The sequence below is a fragment of the Xyrauchen texanus genome, chromosome 33 (genome assembly GCF_025860055.1).
Source record: "Xyrauchen texanus isolate HMW12.3.18 chromosome 33, RBS_HiC_50CHRs, whole genome shotgun sequence".
NCBI lineage: Eukaryota > Metazoa > Chordata > Actinopteri > Cypriniformes > Catostomidae > Xyrauchen > Xyrauchen texanus.
This window is the reverse complement of record NC_068308.1, coordinates 16,682,056-16,706,481: the sequence shown is the minus strand read 5'-3', so window position 1 is coordinate 16,706,481 and position 24,426 is coordinate 16,682,056. Positions and strand designations below refer to the sequence as shown.

Genomic DNA, 24,426 nt, shown 5'->3' with positions numbered 1-24,426 from the left:
AAAACCAAGTCTCATTCGTCCGTTTGGCCTATGTATAAAAACCCATCTGGAGATTCTGAAAGTGGATTTAAACATTCTGGAGAAGCCACATTTTTGCTATATAAAACTATAGTTGGCTAATATGAAATCTGCAGAGTGGTTAAATTTGTTTTAATGACTTCAAGTGTATGTAAACTTCTGACTGACTGTAAATATATATATATATTTTTTCTCAGTGAAAGTGGAGCCGCTGCATGCTTCTATAGGTGGAACAAGTCGCATCCTTCAAACATCCCAATCCACCCCCATACAGACAGTTACCATAGTACAACAAGCACCATTAGGCCAGCATCAGCTTCCTGTCAAGGCCATCACACAGAATGGAACCCATGTAGTTGCTGCTATCCAAGGATCAGGAAACACAGGTGAGGAACCAACATGAGTGTTGAAGCTGGCAAGACACTAGATTGAAGTGGGTTTTAATTTCTTTATTTTTATTTTGTAGTCTATAGGTATTTCCTTTTTCCAAGTTAATTGCCTGAAAAACATGTCAATTTTCTGATGTCTACTGGAATTACTGTTAAATTTGCTGCTACATTATCCAGTATACTAGTTAACAATATTTTTTTTTTAAATAATGTATAGTTAGAGGTTTGTGGTTCTTTACATATTAAAGAATACACCCAATTAGTTTCACAAAATAATGCAAAGATATTCAAAACTGATTATGCAAAAAACAACACTGGTATCGGATTGGGATCGGTATTGGCCGATACAGAGTTTTCCAATATCTATCGGTAGAGAAAAAGTTGTATCGGTGCATCACTACATTCTAATAAAAACATGTTATTTGAGTCATGTTGAAGTAGGGCTGCTCGATTATGAAAAAAATCATAATCACGATTATTTTGGTTAATATTGAGATCACGATTATTTAACATGATTACTCATTGAGTTTGAAAACATCATGCATTTATTGAACTTAAAAAAAAAAAAAAAAACATGTCTCTTTTACATTGGATTTCCTTGAACTTGAAATGTAAACTGCACTGGGTAGGGGAGGAGGCTATTGTCATATGATAATTATTTTATGTTACGAGTGGTAATCAAATAAAGGTAAGCCTCCATCGCCATCATTTACAGCAGGGGTGCTCACACTTCTATGGAATGAAATCTACTTTTTCATTATGTTAATGCAGCAAGAACTACCATGTACAATAACGTCAATAGATCGTCAATAACGATGCTGATATCCAGAGAGCAGGGTGGCCGATAGGTCGATACAATGCCAATATATCACACCATTTAATACAGTAAATAACAAACATTTTAAATTGCTAAAAATTATAATAAACTCTTATTTATATTTACTTAATTTTTTTGTTTTGTATGAAATTATATTGTATTTTAAATGGTAGATGGCAGTTTCTTCTGATTTCTGTTTAGTCATCAAATTAGTATTTTATTTGCAAATGAAGAAATTGTTAAAATATATGACAGAAGAAAATAACAGTACACACAATAGTCCAGCAACCATGAATGGCATGTCCACAATAGCAATCATATTTACTGAAACAGTATCAAATCAAACCAATTGAATAAGACATTTACTTATAGCACACGTGACACACTTTTACCTTGGGCTGCATCCAAAAATGTAGGCATGTGTCTTGCTAACTAATGAATGGCTTAACTGACAGCTGTTTTGAATGAATGGAACTCTTAAGGAAACTGATCTCTAAACAGTTTGAAAAAGCACCTTATTTTCATAAGGTGTGCTGCTTCTTCAGCCACTCCTTTGTTGCCTTGGCCATGTTTTTTTGGTCATTGTCATGCTGGAATACCCATCCACGACCCATTTTCAATGCCCTGGCTATGGGAAGGAGGTTCTCACCCAAGATTTGACTGTACATGGCCCTGTCATTGATGCGGTGAAGTTGTCCTGTCCCCTTAGCAGAAAAACACCCCCAAAGCCAATGTTTCCACCTCCATGTTTGACGGTGGGGTTGGTGTTCTTGGGGTCATAGGCAGCATTCCTCCTCCTCCAAACACAGTGTGTTGAATTGATGCCAAAGAGCTCGATTTTGGTCTCATCTGACCACAACACTTTCACCCAGTTCTCCTCTGAATCATTCAGATGTTCATTGGCAAACTTAAGACGGGCCTGACATGTGCTTTCTTGAGCAAGGGGACCTTGCGGGCGCTGCAGGATTTCAGTCCTTCACGGCGTGTTGTTACCAATTGTTTTCTTGGTGACTATGGTCCCAGCTGCCTTGAGATCATTGACAAGATCCTCCCGTGTAGTTCTGGGCTGATTCCTCACCATTCTCATGATCATTGCAACTCCACATTGTGAGATCTTGCATGGAGCCCCAGACCGAGGGAGATTGACAGTTCTTTTGTGTTTCTTCCTTTTGCGAATAATTGCACCAACTGTTGTCACCTTCTCACCAAGGTGCTTGGCGATGGTCTTGTAGCCCGTTCCAGCCTTGTGTAGATCTACAATCTTGTCCCTGACATCCTTGGACAGCTCTTTGGTCTTTGGTCTTGGCCATGGTGGAGAGTTTGGAATCTGATTGATTGATTGCTTCTGTGAACAGGTGTCTTTTTTTATACAGGTAACAAACTGAGATTAGGAGCACACTCTTAAAGTCCCCATGAATTAAAAATTGACCATACTTTGTTTGCCTAAATTGATCCTTTTGTGGTGAACAATTCATCCATGCAAGTCAATCCACATAAAAAAATTTTTTGGCTTCGTAATCTTTAATCAAAATCTGAAAATTCCCCGCCCCTCTGCATTGGAGGACCTTGCCTGATGACGTAGGTTTGACGGTTTAGGTGTCTCCTTAACATCCGTAACCACGCCCCTCCAACTGAAGGTAGACAGGCTGCCTGTGTGTTTGCGAGCATTGACAGCGTGTGAAAGGAGAGATGGCGAGGAGGTGCATTTTTGGTTGTGACACTCACGGAACACTTTTTACCATTCGAACCTTCCGCATGTAACGGCTCAAACATGTAAGGTCTGATTCCCCCCGTGACGAAATGATCTTCCATGTGTTCCTGTTCTTCTTCATCTTCCTCCTGCTGCAGGAAGGGGACCGCTGGCGGTGTTTCAGGCGGCGAGTAATCCTCAACAACCGATTGTAAACTTGCGTTAAGATCTGCCTCCATTTCTGAATGAAACACCTACTTTTTTAGATCCAATCAGGTGCTAGTTGGAAAAAAAGCCACGCCCACTATTTTGCCTCATTTAGTATTCCGTTTCTCTCAGAAATACGTCACAACACTGGAGAAAAGTCGTTTGCAACTTCCGGTTCACAGGGACTTTAAAGGGATTGAGAGGGGGTGCAATTCAATTTATAAAATTTTTGACATGCGTTTTTCTGGATTTTTTTTGTTGTCTCTCACTGTTCAAATTAACCAACCATTAAAATTATAGACTGATCATTTCTTTGTCAGTGGGCAAACATTCATAATCAGCAGGGGATCAAATACTTTTTTCCCTCACTGTAAATAAATGAGCATTCCACAGGAAGCTTGATCTGCGGAGTTGTGTGAGGTTGATTTATTACATCTGTTTAAACGAGATATGTGCATATTTGCGGATGTATTAGATATTAGTTTTATTAGTCAAGGTAGTTAAAGTTACATTGAACTGTTGAGGAGAGAGAGGGAGAATGAAAGAGGCGAGCACTTTAACATTATGAGCTCGAACGCGTCTGCCATGGCTCTGATATGCAGACCGTTTAAATGAGACCGTGTTGCTATTATTTTAGAAACACAATGTCACGTAACCACAAAATGAACCGTGACTGGTCGTTTACATGTCTCAAACTTTTCAGATGCAAGCAGGGGTTTTTCGGCACCCTCAAAAATAAAAATAAATGGCCAAATGGGAAAATGTACCGGCCGGTGGGATTTTTAATAAAAATATATCTGCCTCTGCGATATATCTGTCGATCACTAGTCGGTAGTGAAATTTGATACTTCTCAATACCAGCTTTAAACCACAGCAAATAATAACACTAATATGTAAAGAAACCATTCTTCCATAATTAAGTAAATATTCAAGACTAGTAAATGGTCAGTAATAAAATAACAATAAAAAACAGCAATACATATAAATAGATTAAAAGTAATAGAACAAAAAATACAAATTAAAAAAATTCAGTGCTTATTTTTTTTAAACATTTAAAAGTTTTTAACTGCAGTTTCAAGTATTTAAGTAAACATTCAGAATGAAATGCAACATAAAACTACTGTTGGTCTTTACTGTATGATTATAATACATTAATACTTTTTAAGTATAAAGAGCAGTGAGTGTTTTCTCATTTTCTTGTTATGGTTGTTTATTATAATGACACAAGTTATATAGACGGCAGCAAGTCTATCAGCTTACATTTATACTTACAAGTCTCATATTTGAATACAAAAGTTTCTTCTTCTGTTTACGTTCACTTTAGACATCTCTCTCTGTTTTTAAATGAATACCTCACCAAGATGGGCATTTTGCCTTAATTTTTTAAATCTATTTGACCATTCTTGTGCGCTTTAGCACGAGTATCTTTGGAACATGCGCATGTTCAGTACACACATACGCCGCCTGTTAATCAAACAAGGCGCAGATGTTACTAGGTCACTAGCAGATTGTAAAATTATGTGCTCTGGATTACTTTCAACAGCAGAATAATAATATTAACTTTCTAATAAGTGAGACAGCCCTAGGCTATCACAAATATAGCTGGTTATTTTTTCATTATTGAAGTTGTAATAAATCTGCTCTGGGTAAGTACATTTCTCTTTCACTTGCCCCTTGTCCTGGACAAGCGGACAAGCATTAATGTCAAACCCTGATTCAATATTTTATTCAATTTTCTCCAATAACAATTTTTTCTTCTGCAGTAAAGTAAATAAATGTATGTTGAATTTGAGATATTATTTTGGAAAACAAGCCAAGAAAGACTAATCAAAAACATATTTTGTTCCAGTGTATAATGGGCTAATGGGCTCACCTATTATGTTCACTTGATCCATCTTTTATCTCACAAAAAAACGTTATCTTCTTAATAGAGCTGCATATCGCCAATTTTCTTCATAAGATACACAGTGAAAGTGACTCATATATATTTAATATTCATTACGTCGTGAGCCAGCACATTATAATCTAGCTGCAGCAAATGCGTGCGAGTGACGAGCGTCCCCGTGCCAGAGTGTGCATCAGCCTGGAGTAGATTCAATCACTTCCCCGGTCACTTCAGAATCAGAATGAGCTTTGTTGCCAAGTATGCTTACACAAGGAATTTGTCTTGGTGACAGAAGCTTCCTGTGCACAAACAATACAACAACAAGACAGATAGACAGAGACTTAAATACACACACACACAGTGCATCCGGAAAGTATTCACAGCGCTTCACTTTTTCCACATTTTGTTATGTTACAGCCTTATTCCAAAATGGATTAAATTCTTTATTTTACTCTTAATTCTACAAACAATACCCCATAATGACAACATGAAAGAAGTTTGTTTGAAATCTTTGCAAATTTATTAAAAATATAAAACGAAAAAATCACATGTACATAAGTATTCACAGCCTTTGCTCAATACTTTGTTGAAGCACCTTTGGCACCAATTACAGCCTCAAGTCTTTTTGTGTATTATGCTACAAGCTTGGCACACCTATTTTTGGGCAGTTTCTCCCATTCTTCTTTGCCGGACCTCTCAAGCTTCATCAGGTTGGATGGGGAGCATCGGTGCACAGCCATTTTCAGATCTCTCCAGAGATGTTCAATTGGGTCCAAGTCTGGGCTCTGGCTGGGCCACTCAAGGACATTCACAGAGTTGTCCCGTAGCCACTCCTTTGTTATCTTGGCTGTGTGCTTAGGGGTGTTGTCCTGTTGGAAGATTAACCTTTGCCCCAGTCTGAGGTCCAGAGCACTCTGCAGCAGGTTTTCATCAAGGATGTCTCTGTACATTTGCTGCATTCATCTTTCCCTCGATCTTGACTAGTCTCCTAGTTCCTGCCGCTGAAAAACATCCCCACAGCATGATGCTGCCACCACCATGCTTCACTCTAGGGATGGTATTGGCCAGGTGATGAGCGGTGCCTGGTTTCCTCCAGACATGGCCCTTGCCTTTCAGGCCAAAGAGATCAATCTTTGTTTCATTAGACCAGAGAATTTTGTTTCTCATGGTCTGAGTTCTCCAGGTGCCTTTTGGCAAACTCCAGACGGGCTGTCATGTGCCTTTTACTGAGGAGTGGCTTCCTTCTGGCCACTCTACCATACAGGCCTGATTGGTGGAGTGCTACAGAGATGGTTGTTCTTCTGGAAGGTTCTCCTCTCTCCACAGAGAAACACTTGAGCTCTGTCAGAGTGATCATAGGGTTCTTGGTCACCTCCCTGACTAAGGCCCTTCTCCAAACTTCTTCCATTTACGGATGATGGACGCCACTGTGCTCATTGGGACCTTCAATGCTGCAGAAACTTTTCTGTACCCTTCCCCAAATGTGTGCCTCAATACAATACTGTCTCGGAAGTCTATTGACAATTCCTTTGACTTCATGGTTTGGTTTGTGCTTTGAAATGCACTGTTAACTGTGGGACCTTATATAGACAGGTGTGTGCCTTTCCAAATAATGTCCAATCAACTAAATTTACCACAGGTGGACTCCAAACAAGTTGCCGGCCACCAATTCCGAATAAACTTCCCTTCGCCTTTGAAGGAACACAATGTGATGGTTGTACCAAAATACAATTTTTTTTTTTTTTTTTTTTTTAACCTGTTAACCTGCACCAGTGCGCAGTCGCACCGAAGAGTCCCCCCCCCCACAGTTTAATGTTTATGAATAGATTTAACGTGAAAGAACATCATTAATCTTGGCAAACTATATATCATTTTAAAGGTGTAAGCCTCAAGCATCGATGATAGAGCTCTGTTTTTCGATGAAAAGCTTATAACGAATGTATTTCTTGCATTTATGTAAGCAATACACATCAAACAAGCGTAATCAAAAGCGGAGTACTTACCAGTAGTGTCGTAATAACGAGCCACACACGCATCCACTGCTAAAAGTTCCAGATTGGATGGAAAGGTGAGGGTCCACTGAATAACATCCCATAGAGCATTTTTAGTCCAAAGAAACAATAATGTTGTAACATTGATGGTTATTCCTTTGTTTACATCGAGTTTCTTCAGGGTGAAGTATCATACTTGTCGGTTATGCAATAAAATTATGCATAAAAACAGACTCGGTAGCCGAGCGTTATATGGGTGTGTTGCTTAGAGTGTAATGAACAAATTAAGACCGCACACACACACACAAATACAAAGATAGGCAATATATAGGTCGAAATATCCAAACACTGCGGTCAGTTTTTTGGCGTCATGATATGCTGATCCTATTGTTTTGTCTTTACAACGAAAGCCAATGAAAGAATTGAAATGATATGACTGATAGAAAATGTAGCCAAGCAGTGCACGATTCCAACGATATCCGGAAGTTTAAATTCCTCGCTGAACAAGATGTTTTTTATTTATTTGAATCAGCCACTCTAACCTGCGAATTAGGCTGTGACCACACCCCGTCATTTGACAACAAAGCGAGCCATAGTAAAAAGCGGTTCCCCAGTCAACATCTGTTTTCGCGTCTTACTTACTGGGCGGATTATCTCATCAAATGGATCGTCAAAAGAAGTTTTTTCTGCTGAAGATGTTTTATTTGAGATCACTTCGAAGCAGCGATGGCGAAATTGAGGAGTGAATACAGCGGCGGCGGTGATATACTTGAGGGCGGAAAAGATGGTCCAATTTTACATCGGTGAGTTGCTATGTAACATGCACACATTATACGTGTGTGTGTGTGTGAGAGAGAGAGAGAGAGAGAGAGTGTGTGTGTGTGTGTGTGTGTGTGTGTGTGTTTGTTTTCCCATTTGATTTATATGGTAAATGCATTGTGGTCTGAAAAAGACCAAATATAAAACAAATGGCTTGTCTGATGGCTGGCCATCAGTGTGATTGTTTGTTGGTTCTATGTCTGACCATCCATATGAATGCTGTCTGTATCACTGGCCATCACCAGCCATTGAATGTTGAATGGGCGACTATCGGTATGAATAGTGTATATGACTAAAATAGCTTGCAGTACCCTTCATAACATTTGATCATTAGGTTGCTTTTTGAGGTATCCAAGGAGGCTTCTTGGTACCTGGACATAGTCTTGGAAAAAATATTGCAGAAATCTCATTTTTCATAATATCTTCCTCAAATGTGAAATATAAACTGATGAGACTTGTGGCTTTCAATCAATTGCCTAACTGGATTCATCCAGGTTTGTTTTCATTGATTTTTCCATAAAATAATGAAATGTTACTTACAGTACAAATTATCTTCAAGACACTTTAAATTCTATAAATTTTTGTCTGTGTAAGTTTTTCAACTTTTACATTTGGGTAATAAACTCCAAAGTGTCTTCTTTTTAAATATGTCTAAATTGTGCATGTAGAGCAAATTGTTCAGTAACTACAATTATTTTAGTTTGGGGATGTCATTTCTGGGGATGTGCCTCAGGCAGGGGAGGTAGAAAGGGAACCGACATAGTCTTGGAAAAAAGCTTGCAGGAACCCCATTTTTCATTATATCTTCCTCAAATTTGAAATATAAACTGATGAGACTTGTGGCTTTCAATCCTTTACGTAATTGGATTCCTCCAGGTCTATTTTTATATATTTGTACATGAAATACTAAAACATTTTTTGAAGTTCACATTATTTATGAGGCACTTCAACTTTTATAACTTTTTATTTGTTTGAGCATTATCAACTCTGATTTGTTGTTAGTAGAGTGCCAAGTGTCTTCTTTCCAAAGAGACCTTAATTGTGCCTGTGGTACACTGTTCTCAGGAGCTATATTTATTTTAATTCAGGTATGTCATTTTCAGCTGTGAGCCCCTGAGTGGGGGTGCAGGTTAACAGGTTAACAACGGTATCTTTGAGTATAAAGTACAACAGCGCTGCTATAACACGGGCCTCCATCTTGATTGTTTTGGTTGGATAGATCACATGACTGCGTCACATGACAAAAAATACCATCATTACAAATTCAAATCATTTTCAGAAATATCAGTTTTCACAGTCCACACTACAATGCAAAAACGGCATTTTAAAATGTATCCACTTTGGAGTGCGTTATCAAAAAGCTCAGTTTTCACAGACAAAGGCGCTGTCTTCGTGTGGACGGAAGGCCAAACGAAGAGAAAAAGATGCGTTTTCAAATGAAAACGTATTGGTGTGGACGAGGCCTAGGTCTAGATTGAACCTGAGGGGCGACCATGCTTCTGCAGTAGCTCCTCTAAAGCTTTGAACAGCCTACCTTTTGTTTATCAGATCTCCCAAATCAAAGTTAAAGACTTATCTCTTTTCCCTGGCCTATAATTAAGCTAACTGTGCCTTTTTTTATTATTATTTTTATTATTCATATTTTTCTATTGTCATTCTCTTTTGTGTTTTTGTATATACAGTGGCACAAAAAGTATTTGAACTAGGGCTTTCAGTCAATTAAGTTTTATCTCGATTAATGGCATATTTTGCAGTTAATCGCAATTAATCACAGATTTTGGAAATCCTGAAATTTGACACCATATATACTACTTTTTTTGTCAAAATGCATTCATATCCATCTTAGGAAGGAAAACAAAACGATATGTAACAATATTTTCAACAAAACATTTCCGTTTATCAGATCATTTAAATCCTTGAGTTTTATTTAAATGTATTATGCAAAATTATCATTACACCTTCAACCAGATGACAAAGTATTGACAGAAGGTTTGGAAACCTAGAGTAAAAGTGCTCTTGGGTCTGAAATGTTGAATAAATTTATTCTGACTGTCTCCACATCCAAATAAACTTTTTAATTTTACATTTCTCATGAGCTTAATTCAATCTTTACCATAAATGTATCAGTTTTAGATGGATTAAAGGACAAACCTTTACTCAAAAATGTGTGTTCAAGTGACAACTTTTTATCAGACAAGTTGAAAATAACTTCAGCATATTCTATTTTAGTCGGACCAACCGGATTTTAGTCGGACCAACCACGTCTAATGCCCCCTCGAGCCTCTTCTCGTTGGTTGCCTTTTCTTGTGCTTGTCCATTGTGATTTCTTGTGCTTGTCCAAGATGCACTAGATGAAGTAGACATGTTTGATTCAGAGGACTTGTGGGTAGCGTTGTCTTTTACTCACAGATTTATCCGACATCCACCTGTAGATTCTGTTATACTAATGGTCCAATGTGTCTCAATGGAACTTGCTGTGTTTGAGTTTAAGTTCTTCTTGAAATTCTGTGAGTTGATCAAGAATGTTTGCTTGAAGCTCATCTACTTTATCTTTCATGTGTATTTCTACTATTTATTTTTTACACTCATCTATGGATGTTTGGACAGTTTTCAGATCTTTAATTGTGTAGTCAATAATAGGTAACATCAGATCAAGTGAGCAATGATTTAAAATCTCACACCGCCGTTGACTGAATTCTGCATCATCTTTGCCAATGGTAGGGGCTTTTTCAATCCTAAGGCCTCTTGGAATTCTGCCATATTGGTTACATTCACTCAGAGTCTTGCATGTAGTTCATGGCAGATTTCTTTTTGATGAAGTCTAAGAAGTCTTTTTTTTTAATTAATCCAATGAATCTGAACTCTGGGTTAAAGGATCTTCATTGTCTTTAGGGATCAGAATTCGGATCTTATCCCCTGCGCTGAACGTAAAGATTTTGGCTTGAGCATCGGTGAGTTTGCTGGTAGTTTCAAAAGACATTCTGGTGGCTGCTGGTGTGAAATCCAGTCAATTCAAAAAGAGGTAATCAAAATGTGATATCTTCATAAAAGTCACAAGTAGTGGTCGGCAATGTTTTTTCTCCTTTGGCCGATTTATTTCTTGAGGGTGCCGAGAATCGCCTGTTTGCATGTGAAGCAACTGAGTCATGTAAACAGCCTGTCACGGTTCATTTTGTTTTTACATGCCATTGTGTTAATACAATAATAGTCTGGTGTGCAAACTGTCTCATTTAAATGGTGCGCATATCAGAGCTCATATCATCATTTTAAAATGCTTGCCTGTTTCATTCTCCCTCTGTTTCCTCAACAGTTCTCTGTAACTTTTAAACTGTCTTGTCTAATGATAAAAAGGCAAATATCAATAAATCTTCATTTTAATAGAATTAGCCCATCTCTGCTAAATAGTCTCTGGTGCAACTTCAAAGTAAAAGTGCGTCACGTGTGCTGTAAGTATAGTTGAAATCAGAAGTTAACATGCACCTTAGCCAAATACATTTAAACTAATATTAGATAACATTCCCTGTCTTAGGTCAATTTCAGAATAATAATAGAGATAATTATTTATTTCAGCTTTTATTTTTTTCATCACATTCCCAGTGGGTCAGAAGTTTACATACACTTTGTTAGTATTTGGTAGCATTGCATTTAAATTGTTTAAATTGTTTTGGGTAGCCTTCCACAAACTTCACAAGTTGCTGGAATTGTGGCCCATTCCTCCAGACAGAGCTGGTGTAACTTGAGTCCGGTTTGAAGGCCTCCTTGCTCGCACACGGTTTTTCAGTTCTGCCCATCAGATTGATATCAAGGCTTTGGGATGGCCACTCCAATACCTTGACTTTGTTGTCCTTAAGCCATTTTGCCACAACTTTGGAGGTATGCTTGTGGTCATTGTAATTTGTATCCTAGCTTTAACTTCCTGGCTGATGTCATGAGATGTTGCATTAATATATGCACATAATTTTCCTTCCTCATGATGCCATCTATTTTATGAAGTTCACCAGTCCCTCCTGCAGCAAAGCACCCCCACAACATGATGGTGCAACCCCCATGCTTCACGGTTGGGAAGGTGTTCTTCGGCTTGCAAGCGTCACCCTTTTTCCTCCAAACATAACAATGGTCATGATGGCCAACCAGTTCCATATTTGTTTCATCAGAGCAGAGGACATTTCTCCAAAAAGTAAGATCTTTGTCCCCATGTGCACTTGCAAACTGTAGTTTGGCTTTTCTATAGTGGTTTTGGAGCAATGGTTTCTTCCTTGCTGAGCAGCCTTTCAGGTTATGTCCATATAGGACTCGATATTCTGTGGATATAGATACTTGTCTACCTGTTTCCTCCAGCATCTTCAAAGGGTCCTTTGCTGTTGTTATGGGATTGATTTGCACGTTTCGCACCAAACTACGTTCATCTCTAGGAGAATACGTCTCCTTCCTGAGCGTTATGATGGCTTCGTGGCCCCATGGTGTTTATGCTGGTGTACTATTGTTTGTACAGTGGTAACTGAACAAAAACGTAAACGAACGTGGTAACATCAGATGTTTGGAAATGGCTCCCAAGGATGAACCAGACTTGTGGAGGTCCACAATTGTTTTTCTGAGGTCTTGGCTGATTTCTTTTGGTTCTCCTATGATGTCAAGCAAAGAGGCACAGAGTTTGAAGGTAGGCCTTAAAATACTTCCACAGGTACACTTCCAATTCAGTTCTCCTGCAATGTAATCGGTATGAAAGAAAGTGATGTACAATTTCTCCTGGCTCAGCTAATTATCCCTAATGTGATCACACTGATGCGTTGAGGCGATCAATGCAATGGTACACACCCCTGACTGCCTTAAAAACAAAAGTTAATTCACTTTTCTGCACATTTGGAAGATTGCACGATACACAGATGAGGAAATTCCTGGATAGTGACGAAGAGTTAACATTTTCCTCAGAAGAAGCACGGGACTCTGATGAACGTTTATATTTTGAATATAAGAGAGAGACTTGATACAGCTGAGGATACAATTTTGGATGAGTTAGTCATTTCGTTTTACTTGCATATTAGTTGACATGTTATTTTAAATAAACATGTACATATTTTATTAGTGGGACTTTTTCCAGACTTGCCAGTGAGGATTCAGAGTATTGACATATGAAATATGTCCTAATAAGCAAGATTTAGTTACATTTAAATGCTGTTTCAGCTAAAGCAGATATTTAAATTGTATGCTGTATGATATAAATATGATATAAAAATAATGTTAATATTTAGATTATATTTTAACTAGTGTTTATGCTGCCTCATTATCATCAACAAAGCTTATGCTTGCAAATATCTGTTCAGGTTAAATTAGTAAAATGCACTTTAAATATGCCCATATTAGAAAATCAGCATATTATAATGATTTTCTGAAGGATCATGTGACACTGAAGACTGCAGTAATGATGCTGAAAATTCAGCTTTGATCACAAATTGCATTTTAAAATATATTCAAATAGAAAACTGTTCTTTTAAATTGTAAAAGAGTTCACAATATCATTGTTTTTACTGTATTTTGGATCAAATAAATGCAGTCTTGGTGAGCAGAAGAGACTTCTTTGAAACGGTAGTGTAGGTCTAAAATTAAGTAGATTCTTTTTGTAAAGAAAGTGTATAGTCATTACTTTTAACTTAAAACTTGTTTTTGATCATTAAGTCTCACATTCATCCTCTTTCTGTCACATTCCTCATTGATAGGCCCAGGGGAGGGGTCTTTGTCTCCTCAGGTGTGAATTACAATCAATAGTCATGATAGTTCACGCCTCCTCGCATATGACCTTTCTATAACACTAAGTGTCTTACAAAAGTTAAATTATTATATTGTTTTGTATGAATGAGTAATCATGATGTTTTTCACATCAATTTGTAGCAAAACCTCTAGGCTTCAAGATCCAGTTCTCAAAAGGTTTGTGGACAAATATTTAGTATGTGTTATATGGCCTTATTTCAATGACTTACAAAAATTTGTTTTTTCAAAAACCATACATAAACTTTATTTTCTCAAATATACAAACATGTACACACATGTTGCTCACATATTATTGTAGCCCAGTTTTTGCTGAATACAGTGATCTCAGACTTTAGCCATTAATATGTTGAAAAAAGCACACATTTGTGCTGAAAAAAGCACAAATGTCAAGGACCCAAAAAGCACAAATGTCAAGGACCCAAAACACCCTCAGACCCCAGTGGGTTAAAGGCACATTTAACTTGGTGTATGTATTTTTGTTTAGTTTTAATGACAAGCGTATGTAAACTTCCGACTTCAACTGCAAATGTCTTATTCTCTATGCACTGTATGTGCAATTGTTTTGATTCCGTATTTTTGGAGAAAATGCGATTGCTAACATGGACATGCTGTGTACTGTTATGTCCTTCTGCCTAATATATTAACAATTTGATGACTAAACAGAAATCAGATTAAACTGCTATATATGATATTGTTTAGATAATTTTTTTTTTCCAAAGTAAAAATTGTGTGAATTTAATTAAATATACATTCAGGTCCATAAATATTGGGACATCGACACAATTCTAATCTTTTTGGCTCTATACACCACCACAATGGATTTGAAATTAAACGAACAAGATGTGCTTTAACTGCAGACTTTCAGCTTTCATTTGAGGGTATTTCCAAATCAGGTGAACGGTGTAGGAATTACAACAGTTTGTATATGTGCCTCCCACTTTTTAAGGGACTAAAAGTAATGGGACAGATTAACAATCATAAATCAAACTTTCACTTTTTAATACTTGGTTGCAAATCCTTTGCAGTCAATTACAGCCTGAAGTCTGGAATGCATAGACATCACCAGACGCTGGGTTTCGTCCCTGGTGATGCTCTGCCAGGCCTCTACTGCAACTGTCTTCAGTTCCTGCTTGTTCTTGGGGCATTTTCCCTTCAGTTTTGTCTTCAGCAAGTGAAATGCATGCTCAATCGGATTCAGGTCAGGTGATTGACTTGGCCATTGCATAACATTCCACTTCTTTCCCTTAAAAAACTCTTTGGTTGCTTTGCAGTATGCTTCAGGTCATTGTCCATCTGTACTGTGAAGCGCCGTCCAATGAGTTCTGAAGCATTTGGCTGAATATGAGCAGATAATATTGCCCGAAACACTTCAGAATTCATCCTGCTGCTTTTGTCAGCAGTCACATCATCAATAAATACAAGAGAACCAGTTCCATTGGCAGCCATACATGCCCATGCCATGACACTACCACCACCATGCTTCACTGATGAGGTGGTATGCTTTGGATCATGAGCAGTTCCTTTCCTTCTCCATACTCTTCCCATCACTCTGGTACAAGTTGATCTTTGTCTCATCTGTCCATAGGATGTTGTTCCAGAACTGTGAAGGCTTTTTTATATGTTGTTTGGCAAACTCTAATCTGGCCTTCCTGTTTTTGAGGTTCACCAATGGTTTTACATCTTGTGGTGAACCCTCTGTATTCACTCTGGTGAAGTCTTCTCTTGATTGTTGACTTTGACACACATACACCTACCTCCTGGAGAGTGTTCTTGATCTGGCCAACTGTTGTGAAGGGTGTTTTCTTCACCAGGGAAAGAATTCTTCGGTCATCCACCACAGTTGTTTTCCGTGGTCTTCCGGGTCTTTTGGTGTTGCTGAGCTCACCGGTGCGTTCTTTCTTTTTAAGAATGTTCCAAACAGTTGATTTGGCCACACCTAATGTTTTTGCTATCTCTCTGATGGGTTTGTTTTGATATTTCAGCCTAATGATGGCTTGCTTCACTGATAGTGACAGCTCTTTGGATCTCATATTGAGAGTTGACAGCAACAGATTCCAAATGCAAATAGCACACTTGAAATGAACTCTGGACCTTTTATCTGCTCCTTGTAAATGGGATAATGAAGGAATAACACACACCTGGCCATTGAACAGCTGAGCAGCCACTTGTCCCATTACTTTTGGTCCCTTAAAAAGTGGGAGGCACATATACAAACTGTTGTAATTCCTACACTGTTCACCTGATTTGGATGTAAATACCCTCAAATTAAAGCTGAAAGTCTGCAATTAAAGCACATCTTGTTCGTTTCATTTCAAATCCATTGTGGTGGTGTATAGAGCCAAAAAGATTAGAATTGTGTCGATGTCCCAATATTTATGGACCTGACTGTAGTGCTGAAGAATTAATTTTATAATTTTAATATTTATTTATTTATTTATTTATTTATTTTGTTGTTGTAATTTTATGTTTATTATAGTTAATTGTGTTATATCAGCATTGTATTAGCAACCTTGCTCTCTGGATATCGGCATAAGCCATTAAAAAAAATCCATATCGGTCGACCACTAGTCACAAGTATAGAAAAACTAAATGTTATGTGTTAACAACATACAAACAGTTCAAATCTTTTTTTATTTTTTTATTTAACACATCCCATTAAACATTTACAATGCTTTGGGAAAAGGAAGTGAACCCTTTGATTTTAATAACTGGTTGATTTCCCCCTTTGGCAACAATAACCTCAACCAAGACCTGCACTACGTTCAAAAGGATTTTTGAACCATTCCCCTCTACAGAACTGCTTCAGCTCAGCTATATTCTTTGGATGTCTGGTGTGAATGGCTCTTGAGGTCATTTCACAACAACTCTATTGGGTTAAGGTCGGGGTTCTGACTGGGCCACTCAGAAAGGTGGATTGATTATTTTATTTATTTGTTTTAAAGCCATCCTGTAGTGGATTTACTTTGTTGTTTAGGGTAATTGTCCTGCTGCATCACTCAACTTCTAATGAGCTTCAGCTGGCGCACAGCCACCCTGACATTTATCTTGATAAACTTAGGAATTAATTACATTCATTTTCAAATACATTTTTCCCTCTGATGGTGAGCGGTCTAGGCCCCAAAGCAGCAAAACAGCTCTGTACTTCACTGTAGGGATGATGTTTTCATATTGGTATGTGGTACCCTTTTAATGTCATACGTAGTGCTGCATGTTCTTCCTAAACAATTCAACCTTAGTTTCATCAGTCCACAAAACATTTTCCCAATAGTGTTGTGGTGTGTCAAGGTGGTCTTTGGCAAACTTCAGGCAATGCATTTGTTTGAAAGCAGTGGCTTCCTTCGGCCCTTCCATGGACACAATGCCTGTTTAATGTTTTCCATATAGTAGACTCTTGAACAGAGATTTATCCAATTCCAATGATTTCAAGTTTTTAACTGTCACTCTTGGGTTCTTTTTTTTTTTTTTTACCTCCATTGAGCATTCTGCGGTGTGCCCTTTGTTATCTTGACTGGAGAGTAGCCACTGCACTAAACCATCTCCATCTATAGACAGTTTGTCTAACTGTGGACAGATGAATGTCTAAGCTCTTCAAGATAACTTTTTTTACCCTTTCAAGTTTTATGCAAAGGAAATTATTATTATTATTTTTTTTTTTTGGTATGGTCCACATCAGCAGATGCTGCTTGTAAATATCAAACTTTTTTTTATAAGTCAAAGTAGCTCTAACCCACACCTCCAATCTAGTTTCATTAATTGGATGCCAGATTTGCCAACTTCTGACTCCAATGTTGTTGATGTCATTAGCCTTGAGGTTCACATACTGCTTCCAACCTACACTGTGAATGTTTGAATGATGTATTTAACATGTACAAGTACAATACAATAATTTGTGTGTTAGTTCAAACAGATTTTGTTTAGGGGGCCTGGGTAGCTCAGCGAGTAAAGACGCTGACTACCACCCCTGGAGGCACGAGTTTGAATCCAGGGCGTTTGAATATTCGTGTCCATTATTTTAACTCCTGTCATGTAAAGCAATTCAGCAACTGTATGATTTTACAGAAACATCTCAATTAACAGACATTTTTGTATGGAAGAATTGAAGTGCTATAACTGAAATGCTATCTTCATGCATCTAAGCCATTTAGAATGTTAGTAAGAACATTACCAGTACTGTAGACATTATTATATTATTTTATTAATTAAATTGAGCGATGATTCGATATTGTCTGTGGTAATCAATAACATGCCACAGATGCTATGATTCTGTTTTAAATGTCTGAGATATTCCACTGACATGCAGCTAATGCAGTCTGTCTTGTACATTCTATGCACTTCAGCAAGTCCTCTCCACATGCTAGCAACACATGCCTCTGCCTCGGCGTCCCTGCCAACCAAACGAGCGAATGGAGACCAAGCAGGGCAGCCTGACACCAAAAGGATCAAGACTGAAGATGGAGCATTCACAGCAGAGAGGGACAAGCATACCAACACTGATTAGGGCAGCCATTTATGACGTTTGACCTCAACCATTTTCTTTTTTTTTCTCCCCACCTGCTATACCAACACATCACCTGCTAATGAACCCAAGGTACCAAATAGTGTGGAGAGATGAAACGTCAGTGGATTTCGGACTGGTATTATGATTAGAATCGTGGTAATTGTGTGTGTGTGTGTGTGTGTGTGTGTGTGTGTGTGTGTGTGTGTGTGTGTGTGTGTGTGTGTGTGTGTGTGTGTGTGAGAGAAGTGGTTACTTTGTGGCTGAGACCTGAAAGAAGAGATACTGTAATGAATGCTGGTTGAAGGTCTGAAGGAATGAGGGACAGTGGGCCTTTTACATAAATAGATAAAGTCTTGCAGATACATGCGCACATATATTAATGAAGCCTACTTGAATTTATGATATGACATGTATTTTAGATAATACCTAGGAGAGAAGGTCTCCATCACTAGTACCTCTGGGCTGAATGTGGATGGAGAAGAGAACATGGTGTATGGGCAAATAGACAACCCCTTTGTGTTACCTGAACGGACAACTGGCCAATGACATATATAAATATATATGTAGTGCGCACACGCACGTGTATCAAATGTGTAGTCACCATTCCCTTGTTTCTTAGTCAGAGGTCTTGAACATATGCATTAAACTGAAAAAGACAATTCATACAAGTCAGATGTGAACTTGCCAAACAACATTTAAGACTGAGTCACTCTTAAAATGTGAATCTGCAAACCATTTCAGCTTAATATTCACCAAAGGAAAACTTATATATTTTTTCTTTGGCAAAGGGACATGTGGGGAGTTTTGTTTTTTCCCTGTATCATGGCAGCTAGCTACCATGTTAACCTATGTAATGCAGTCTTTAGTAGATATGCAGTATTTTGTCATACATGTGTATCTTAGGATCTTTGTGTTATCTGAGGCACAAATACTCAACAAAGCAGGCAGTGCTGAATATATATATATATATATATATGACATGGACTTGTGGTCATGGAAATGAATGTAGTTTCTTCCTTTTTTCAAAAAAAGAAAAACACTATTAATTGAGGGTTTGAGTTACTTGCTTTTACTCTCATTCTCTTTTTTCATATTTTAACCAATAGCCTATGAGATAAGAAATATATTTCCATTTGAACTTTGTTAAAATATATCAGCTTGCATGAACGTGCTAAGAAAAATATGCTGTACCTGATTAGTTTCCTGAAAAGGGAACTGCAGAAAATGAAAGAGGAAAAAAAAAATAGCATAAGAAACTTTTTATACATTTGGAATCATTACTGCACTTACCTTTTTGATTCTGAAATTTCCTTTTCCTCCCTATTGTTTTTCCTTTATATTCAAGATGTCGTTGGCTGTGTTTGTTATCTTTGTGTTAAAGTTGTCTTTTTGCCTGTTAATATTATTTTATTCTGTTAAGACAACTGAAAGAGTCTACACAGATAGTACATGTTCCACAAGGAAAAATAAGTGGTAGATGTTGTTCAGCTTCAGTGGGTATGTGCATTTTTTTTTTTTTTTTTTATACATTAAATTAAAACTCCATAATTTCTGTTCTGTGACTGATGATTCTGAATCATGAGGTCCTCATAATTGAAGTGCATCAAAGCTGCCCTAAGGAAATCTCCAGAAGCCATGTAGTAGCTAGTGTGTTTTTTACATGGCGCTGTACGCCTAGGAATATACACTCACTGAGCACTTTATTATAAACACTATACTAACATTGGGTAGAGCCTTTCTTTGCTCTCAAAAAATCCTCAGCTCTTTGTGGATGGATTTAAGAAGATATTGGAAACATTCCTTTTGAGATTCTGGTCCAAGTTGACATGTTGCATCATGCTATTTCTGCAGATTTTTTAGCTGCAAATTCATGCTGTGTATCTCCCATTGTACCACATCCTAAAATTTTCTATTAGATTCAGATCCGGTGACTGGGAAGGCCACTGAAAAACAGTCAATGTCATGTTTATGAAACCAGTTTGAGATGACATGCTTTGTGACTTGGTACATTAGAAGATGGGTAAATTGTGGCCATGAAGGGATGCACATAGTCAGCAACAATACTCAAGGCTGTGACATTCAAGCGACAATTGAGTGATATTAATGGGCCCAATGTGTGCAACGAAAATATTCCCCACACATTACACCACCACTAGCCTGGACTTAACACAAGGCAGGTTGAGTCCATGGATTCATGCTGTTGGCACCAAATTTTTACCCTACCATCTGTGTGCCTGCGCAGAAATCTAGATTCATCAGACCAGGCTATGTTTTTCCAGTCTTCAACTGTCCAGTTTTGGTGAGCCTGTGCCCACTGTACCCTCAGCTTTCTGTTCTTGGCTGACAGAAGTTGAACCCAACTTGTTGTTCTGCTGTTGTAGCCCATCTACCTCGAAGTTTGACATGTGCTTTCTGAGATGCTATTCTGCTCTACAATTGTACAGAATGGTTATCGGAGTTACCGTATCCTTTCTGTCAGCTCGAACCAGTCTGGCTATTCTCCATTGACCTCTCATCAACAAGGTGTTTTCGTCTGCAGAACTATTTTTATTTTTTTTCAGTCTAGTCTAGAGATTGTTCTGCATAAAAATCCCAGGAGGTCAGCAGTTACAGAAATAAACAAGCCCGTCTGTCACCAACAATCATGCCACAGTTAAAATCACTGATATCAAATTTCCCCCATTCTGATGGTTGATGTGAAAATTAACTGAAGCTCCTGACCAATATCTGCATGATTTTATGCACTGCACTGCTGCCACACGATTGGCTGATTAGATAATCGCATAAATAAGTAGGTGTACGGGTGTTCCTCAAAGTGCTCTGTGAGTGTATAAAACATAATTTATATTGTCAACACATGACAGTAAAAAAGGATGTTAAATGGCACACCAACATCCAAGTCAACTGTCCATCGATCATACAGGTAGATTTTTGTTGGGGAAATGGAGAGAATACAGAAATGTATATAAAGAACCAGTTCTGAATTTTCAGGTTGGAATAGATGCTCCCCAACTATGTATTTGATTATGTAACCGCTAAAAACTTAAGGACAGTACTTTATCAAAAGTAATGAGTTTCAGGGCAGGGTGTAAGACAATAGTCAATTCACTATTGTAAACACTCCTTTGTTGACACTGCTCAAAGTTTAAGAACACTAATGGGAGGGTTTTCTACAAACCACAGCTCTAATATTGTCCAAGATAGAACTTAATTATTTATTCTAGATGTATTATATTTTCTTTTAAGTTTGCACAAAATTGCTAATCATTGCATCAGATTTGGAAACTAAGGACATTGTCACTCATTTTACTGAAAAACTAATATTTTTGTGTTGACTTCTAAGAAACCAATTGCATTAGTTTCCAGAGTTTAAACAGAAGGGTGTGACATGAAATGACGAAGGAACAGCAGTCATTATTGCTCAAAAGAACTTCCTCAAAGGTGATATTTGACATGTCACATGCTTGCATTTTTATTTCTGATCAATTAGCCATATAGTTTGATGTGGTTTTATAGTGGTGTGCTCAAATTAATAAAGAAAATTACTTGAATGTATTTTTATATATAATTATAAGATAATTTAAATAAGGATAATAAATTAAAGATTTAGTTTGAAGGAAAAAAAAAGTTATCCTCTCAAACCGCAGTGTGTTTGAGTGTCACGTTCTATTTTTTTTATTTGTTGTTGGCATTGTGCGAAATCATTGGAGGTGTTAGAACTATCGAGATCTCTTACTCGCACATGAGGTGTTGATGGGAACTTGACCTGGTCATCAAGGCCTTCCTGTTGTGCTGGTTGCACAGGTTGTCTGATTTCTTGATGGCATTAATGAATTGGTAATAAGAGTGTTAATTCTTCATGCATTTTGCATGCTTGCTGGAAATTTAAAATCAAAGATTGCTGCAGATAATACTGCTATTGTATGAGCTCACAGGAGATCTGAAAACAGGAGATGTATTTTGTTCATTATGGAGATTTAAAAAAAAAAAAATTGTATTTCAACACAATTTCTTAATTGCAAATTTGTATGTAATGGCTAGTATTGGCTTTAGTTTTATAGTATTGAGGGGCAATAAATTGATTTCACAGGAATATTTCCAGAGGAACGTAAGCTTCAAGTTTTTGTCAAACAACAACAGACCTTAAAATATGTTCCCATGGTTATGTTACTCTTCCTTATTGTCCGTTCATTACCAAAAGACTCAAGTATTAGTGGTTCAAATATCTGAAATACACAGTAATGGTGTGTCTTGGCTGGTAGGTTTACCTAGATCAAAATAAAATCTGGACACCAGATGTAAAAGTTATGCTGTAACTTATAACTCACTTTTCTTTAGGGTTTTGTTGTCATATTTAAAACAAGGCTCTGTTTGGTAAACATGCCATGTCATAGGGGTAATGTTAAGATCACCAATCCTGTCCCATGAGCTACAAGATGGGGAAAAAGGATATGACACTTCCTGGTTAACTGGTTTCCTGTAATGTTGCAAACAAGTTAGGGTATTGGCTCCTGAATAGTAAAGAGACTCTGATCCCAATAAAAGTCTGCAGAGGATATTTAGCAATACTTGTGTTCACAAACAGTTCAAGTACAACTGCATATGACTAGTAAAGAATTGAAAACAGAAACAAAGGTGATTTTGCATACTAATTAAAAGCCATTAAAAAATGGTTTATGTAAAATAATGCATACGATAGCTCCATTAGTTTCAAGCACTGGTTGTGGGTTCTTCAATATTGTGTTTTGGAAATATACATATTTTTTAAATAGTTATACTACTACATTTTAAAATTTATTTTGGAACATTAAATGACCTACTTAAAATTTTACAGATCTGTACAACGTGTGAAAATGTGAAGCTAAATTATATCACATATATATCAAATGAGATTTAGGCTTAAGTAATAAAAAGCTAATACAGTAGAAAACAAAATGACAACCAGAGGATACAATAATACCAAAATAATTTAACTATCATTTTCTAAAACTCTTCAATAAAGATGAAAATATTCATAAAATCTGAAATGCATAGTTATATTTCAGTAATTATAAATTAAAATGTGCAAAGTACCCTTATAAATGTATTTTATATATATATATATATATATATATAAAATAATTTCCCTGATTAATGACTTCATTAATCTGCCAGTCCAGAAATGTAGGCTTGGTTTAAAACATTCCAGTCTATCTGGTTCTCCTCATCTTACTTAGACTCTTGACAATAGAGAATCAAAATGCACCTGGAAAAAAAAAGAATAAGCTTTGGAGTCATAAAGACAGCATCAGGTTTCAAAGACACAAAACAGAATAAAACCATGTACAATGTGCCCAGGACCTCTCTGCTTTCCATAACTACAGTATTTGATTTACATGATGTGAAATTACACTTATACAAATGTGTTGATGTAGAATATATGCGTTGAATTTAGCAGAAATGACCCTGAATGTATTTGAATTTTATAACAAAATTACGTCAAACTGAAATTTTTAATTTTTTAACAAAATATCTTATAAGTAATCAGTAACACACACACACACACACACACACACACATATATATATATATATATATATATATGTGTGTACCGATTACTCGATACAATTTATAAAATTGCGTAAATCTTAGAATTATTTTTGGATTGAGGCTATATAATAACCAGTTACACGTGAATGGCACTCTGACAACCTACCAGCTTCTCGTCACATACATCTTTCTGCTTACCATTCGCGTTGCTCTTTAGAAACATCTCGGAGTTCTTCAGAATCTCAAGCTCCTCTGTCCTCTCTTTTGGTGGCAGATCAGAGCTTCGGTCGTAAGCATTATTGACACATCCAGCCGTTCCCGAATTGTCCCAAGTTATCCGCGATGGCGTAAGAGTTGTCACATCGCCATTCACTGATTTCTTGCCGTAACCAATGCTCTTCTCTTTGGCTTCCAGTGTCTTCATCCCGCTTTTGGATAGTCGTTTGGAGAGCTTCTGCGCCCAGTGCGCAAAATTATCCAGAGTGCTTTTCTCGAGGTCCTCGGAGGAAACTTTAATATTCCCCGTGTACCACATGATCCACCAGAAGAGACTGAGAAAAACCACTATTGAGCCTGTATAGATTAGGAAGTCTCCGTAAAATGTACCATTTAAACGCAGATTGGCAAAAATACCGACTAAAAGTAAGGCGAACCCGGTGATATCAAATGCAATCCCAAGGACAAATAAACCAGCACAATCCCCAATACACTTTGGGGCCATTGTACACTTGAGTCCGCATGAAACGGCTGGAAAATGTGAACTTATTCTTCACGACTGGCATTTACACCTATAGAATACACCTCGTAGCACCGCCCA

At 37.4% G+C, this 24,426-nt stretch overlaps 2 protein-coding genes across 3 annotated transcripts in view; one reads left to right on the top strand and one right to left on the bottom strand.

The window, feature by feature from the left end:
- foxk2a (forkhead box K2a) overlaps window positions 1–19,641 on the top strand; it is a 29,378-nt gene extending 9,737 nt beyond the window's left edge. Inside the window, exons 8-9 of the mRNA XM_052103096.1 lie at window positions 216–404; window positions 17,920–19,641. Coding sequence (XP_051959056.1) covers window positions 216–404; window positions 17,920–18,080 — 350 coding nt within the window. The 3' untranslated portion in view covers window positions 18,081–19,641. The remainder of the gene's footprint in view (window positions 1–215; window positions 405–17,919) is intronic.
- Window positions 19,642–22,635: 2,994 nt separating this feature from the next.
- Window positions 22,636–24,412, bottom strand: LOC127627166 (transmembrane protein 238-like). Of its 2 annotated transcripts, none has more exons than XM_052103433.1 (2): window positions 23,794–24,412; window positions 22,636–23,325 (listed from the first exon to the last, which is right to left on the bottom strand). In XM_052103433.1, exons 1-2 carry the CDS (start codon window positions 24,328–24,330, stop codon window positions 23,293–23,295), a joined length of 570 nt encoding a protein of 189 aa, XP_051959393.1. In that variant the 5' UTR covers window positions 24,331–24,412; the 3' UTR covers window positions 22,636–23,292. The 2 variants fall into 2 exon arrangements, with proteins under 2 accessions (XP_051959393.1, XP_051959394.1); XM_052103434.1 differs by having other exon boundaries at window positions 23,808–24,412.
- Window positions 24,413–24,426: the final 14 nt, after the last annotated feature.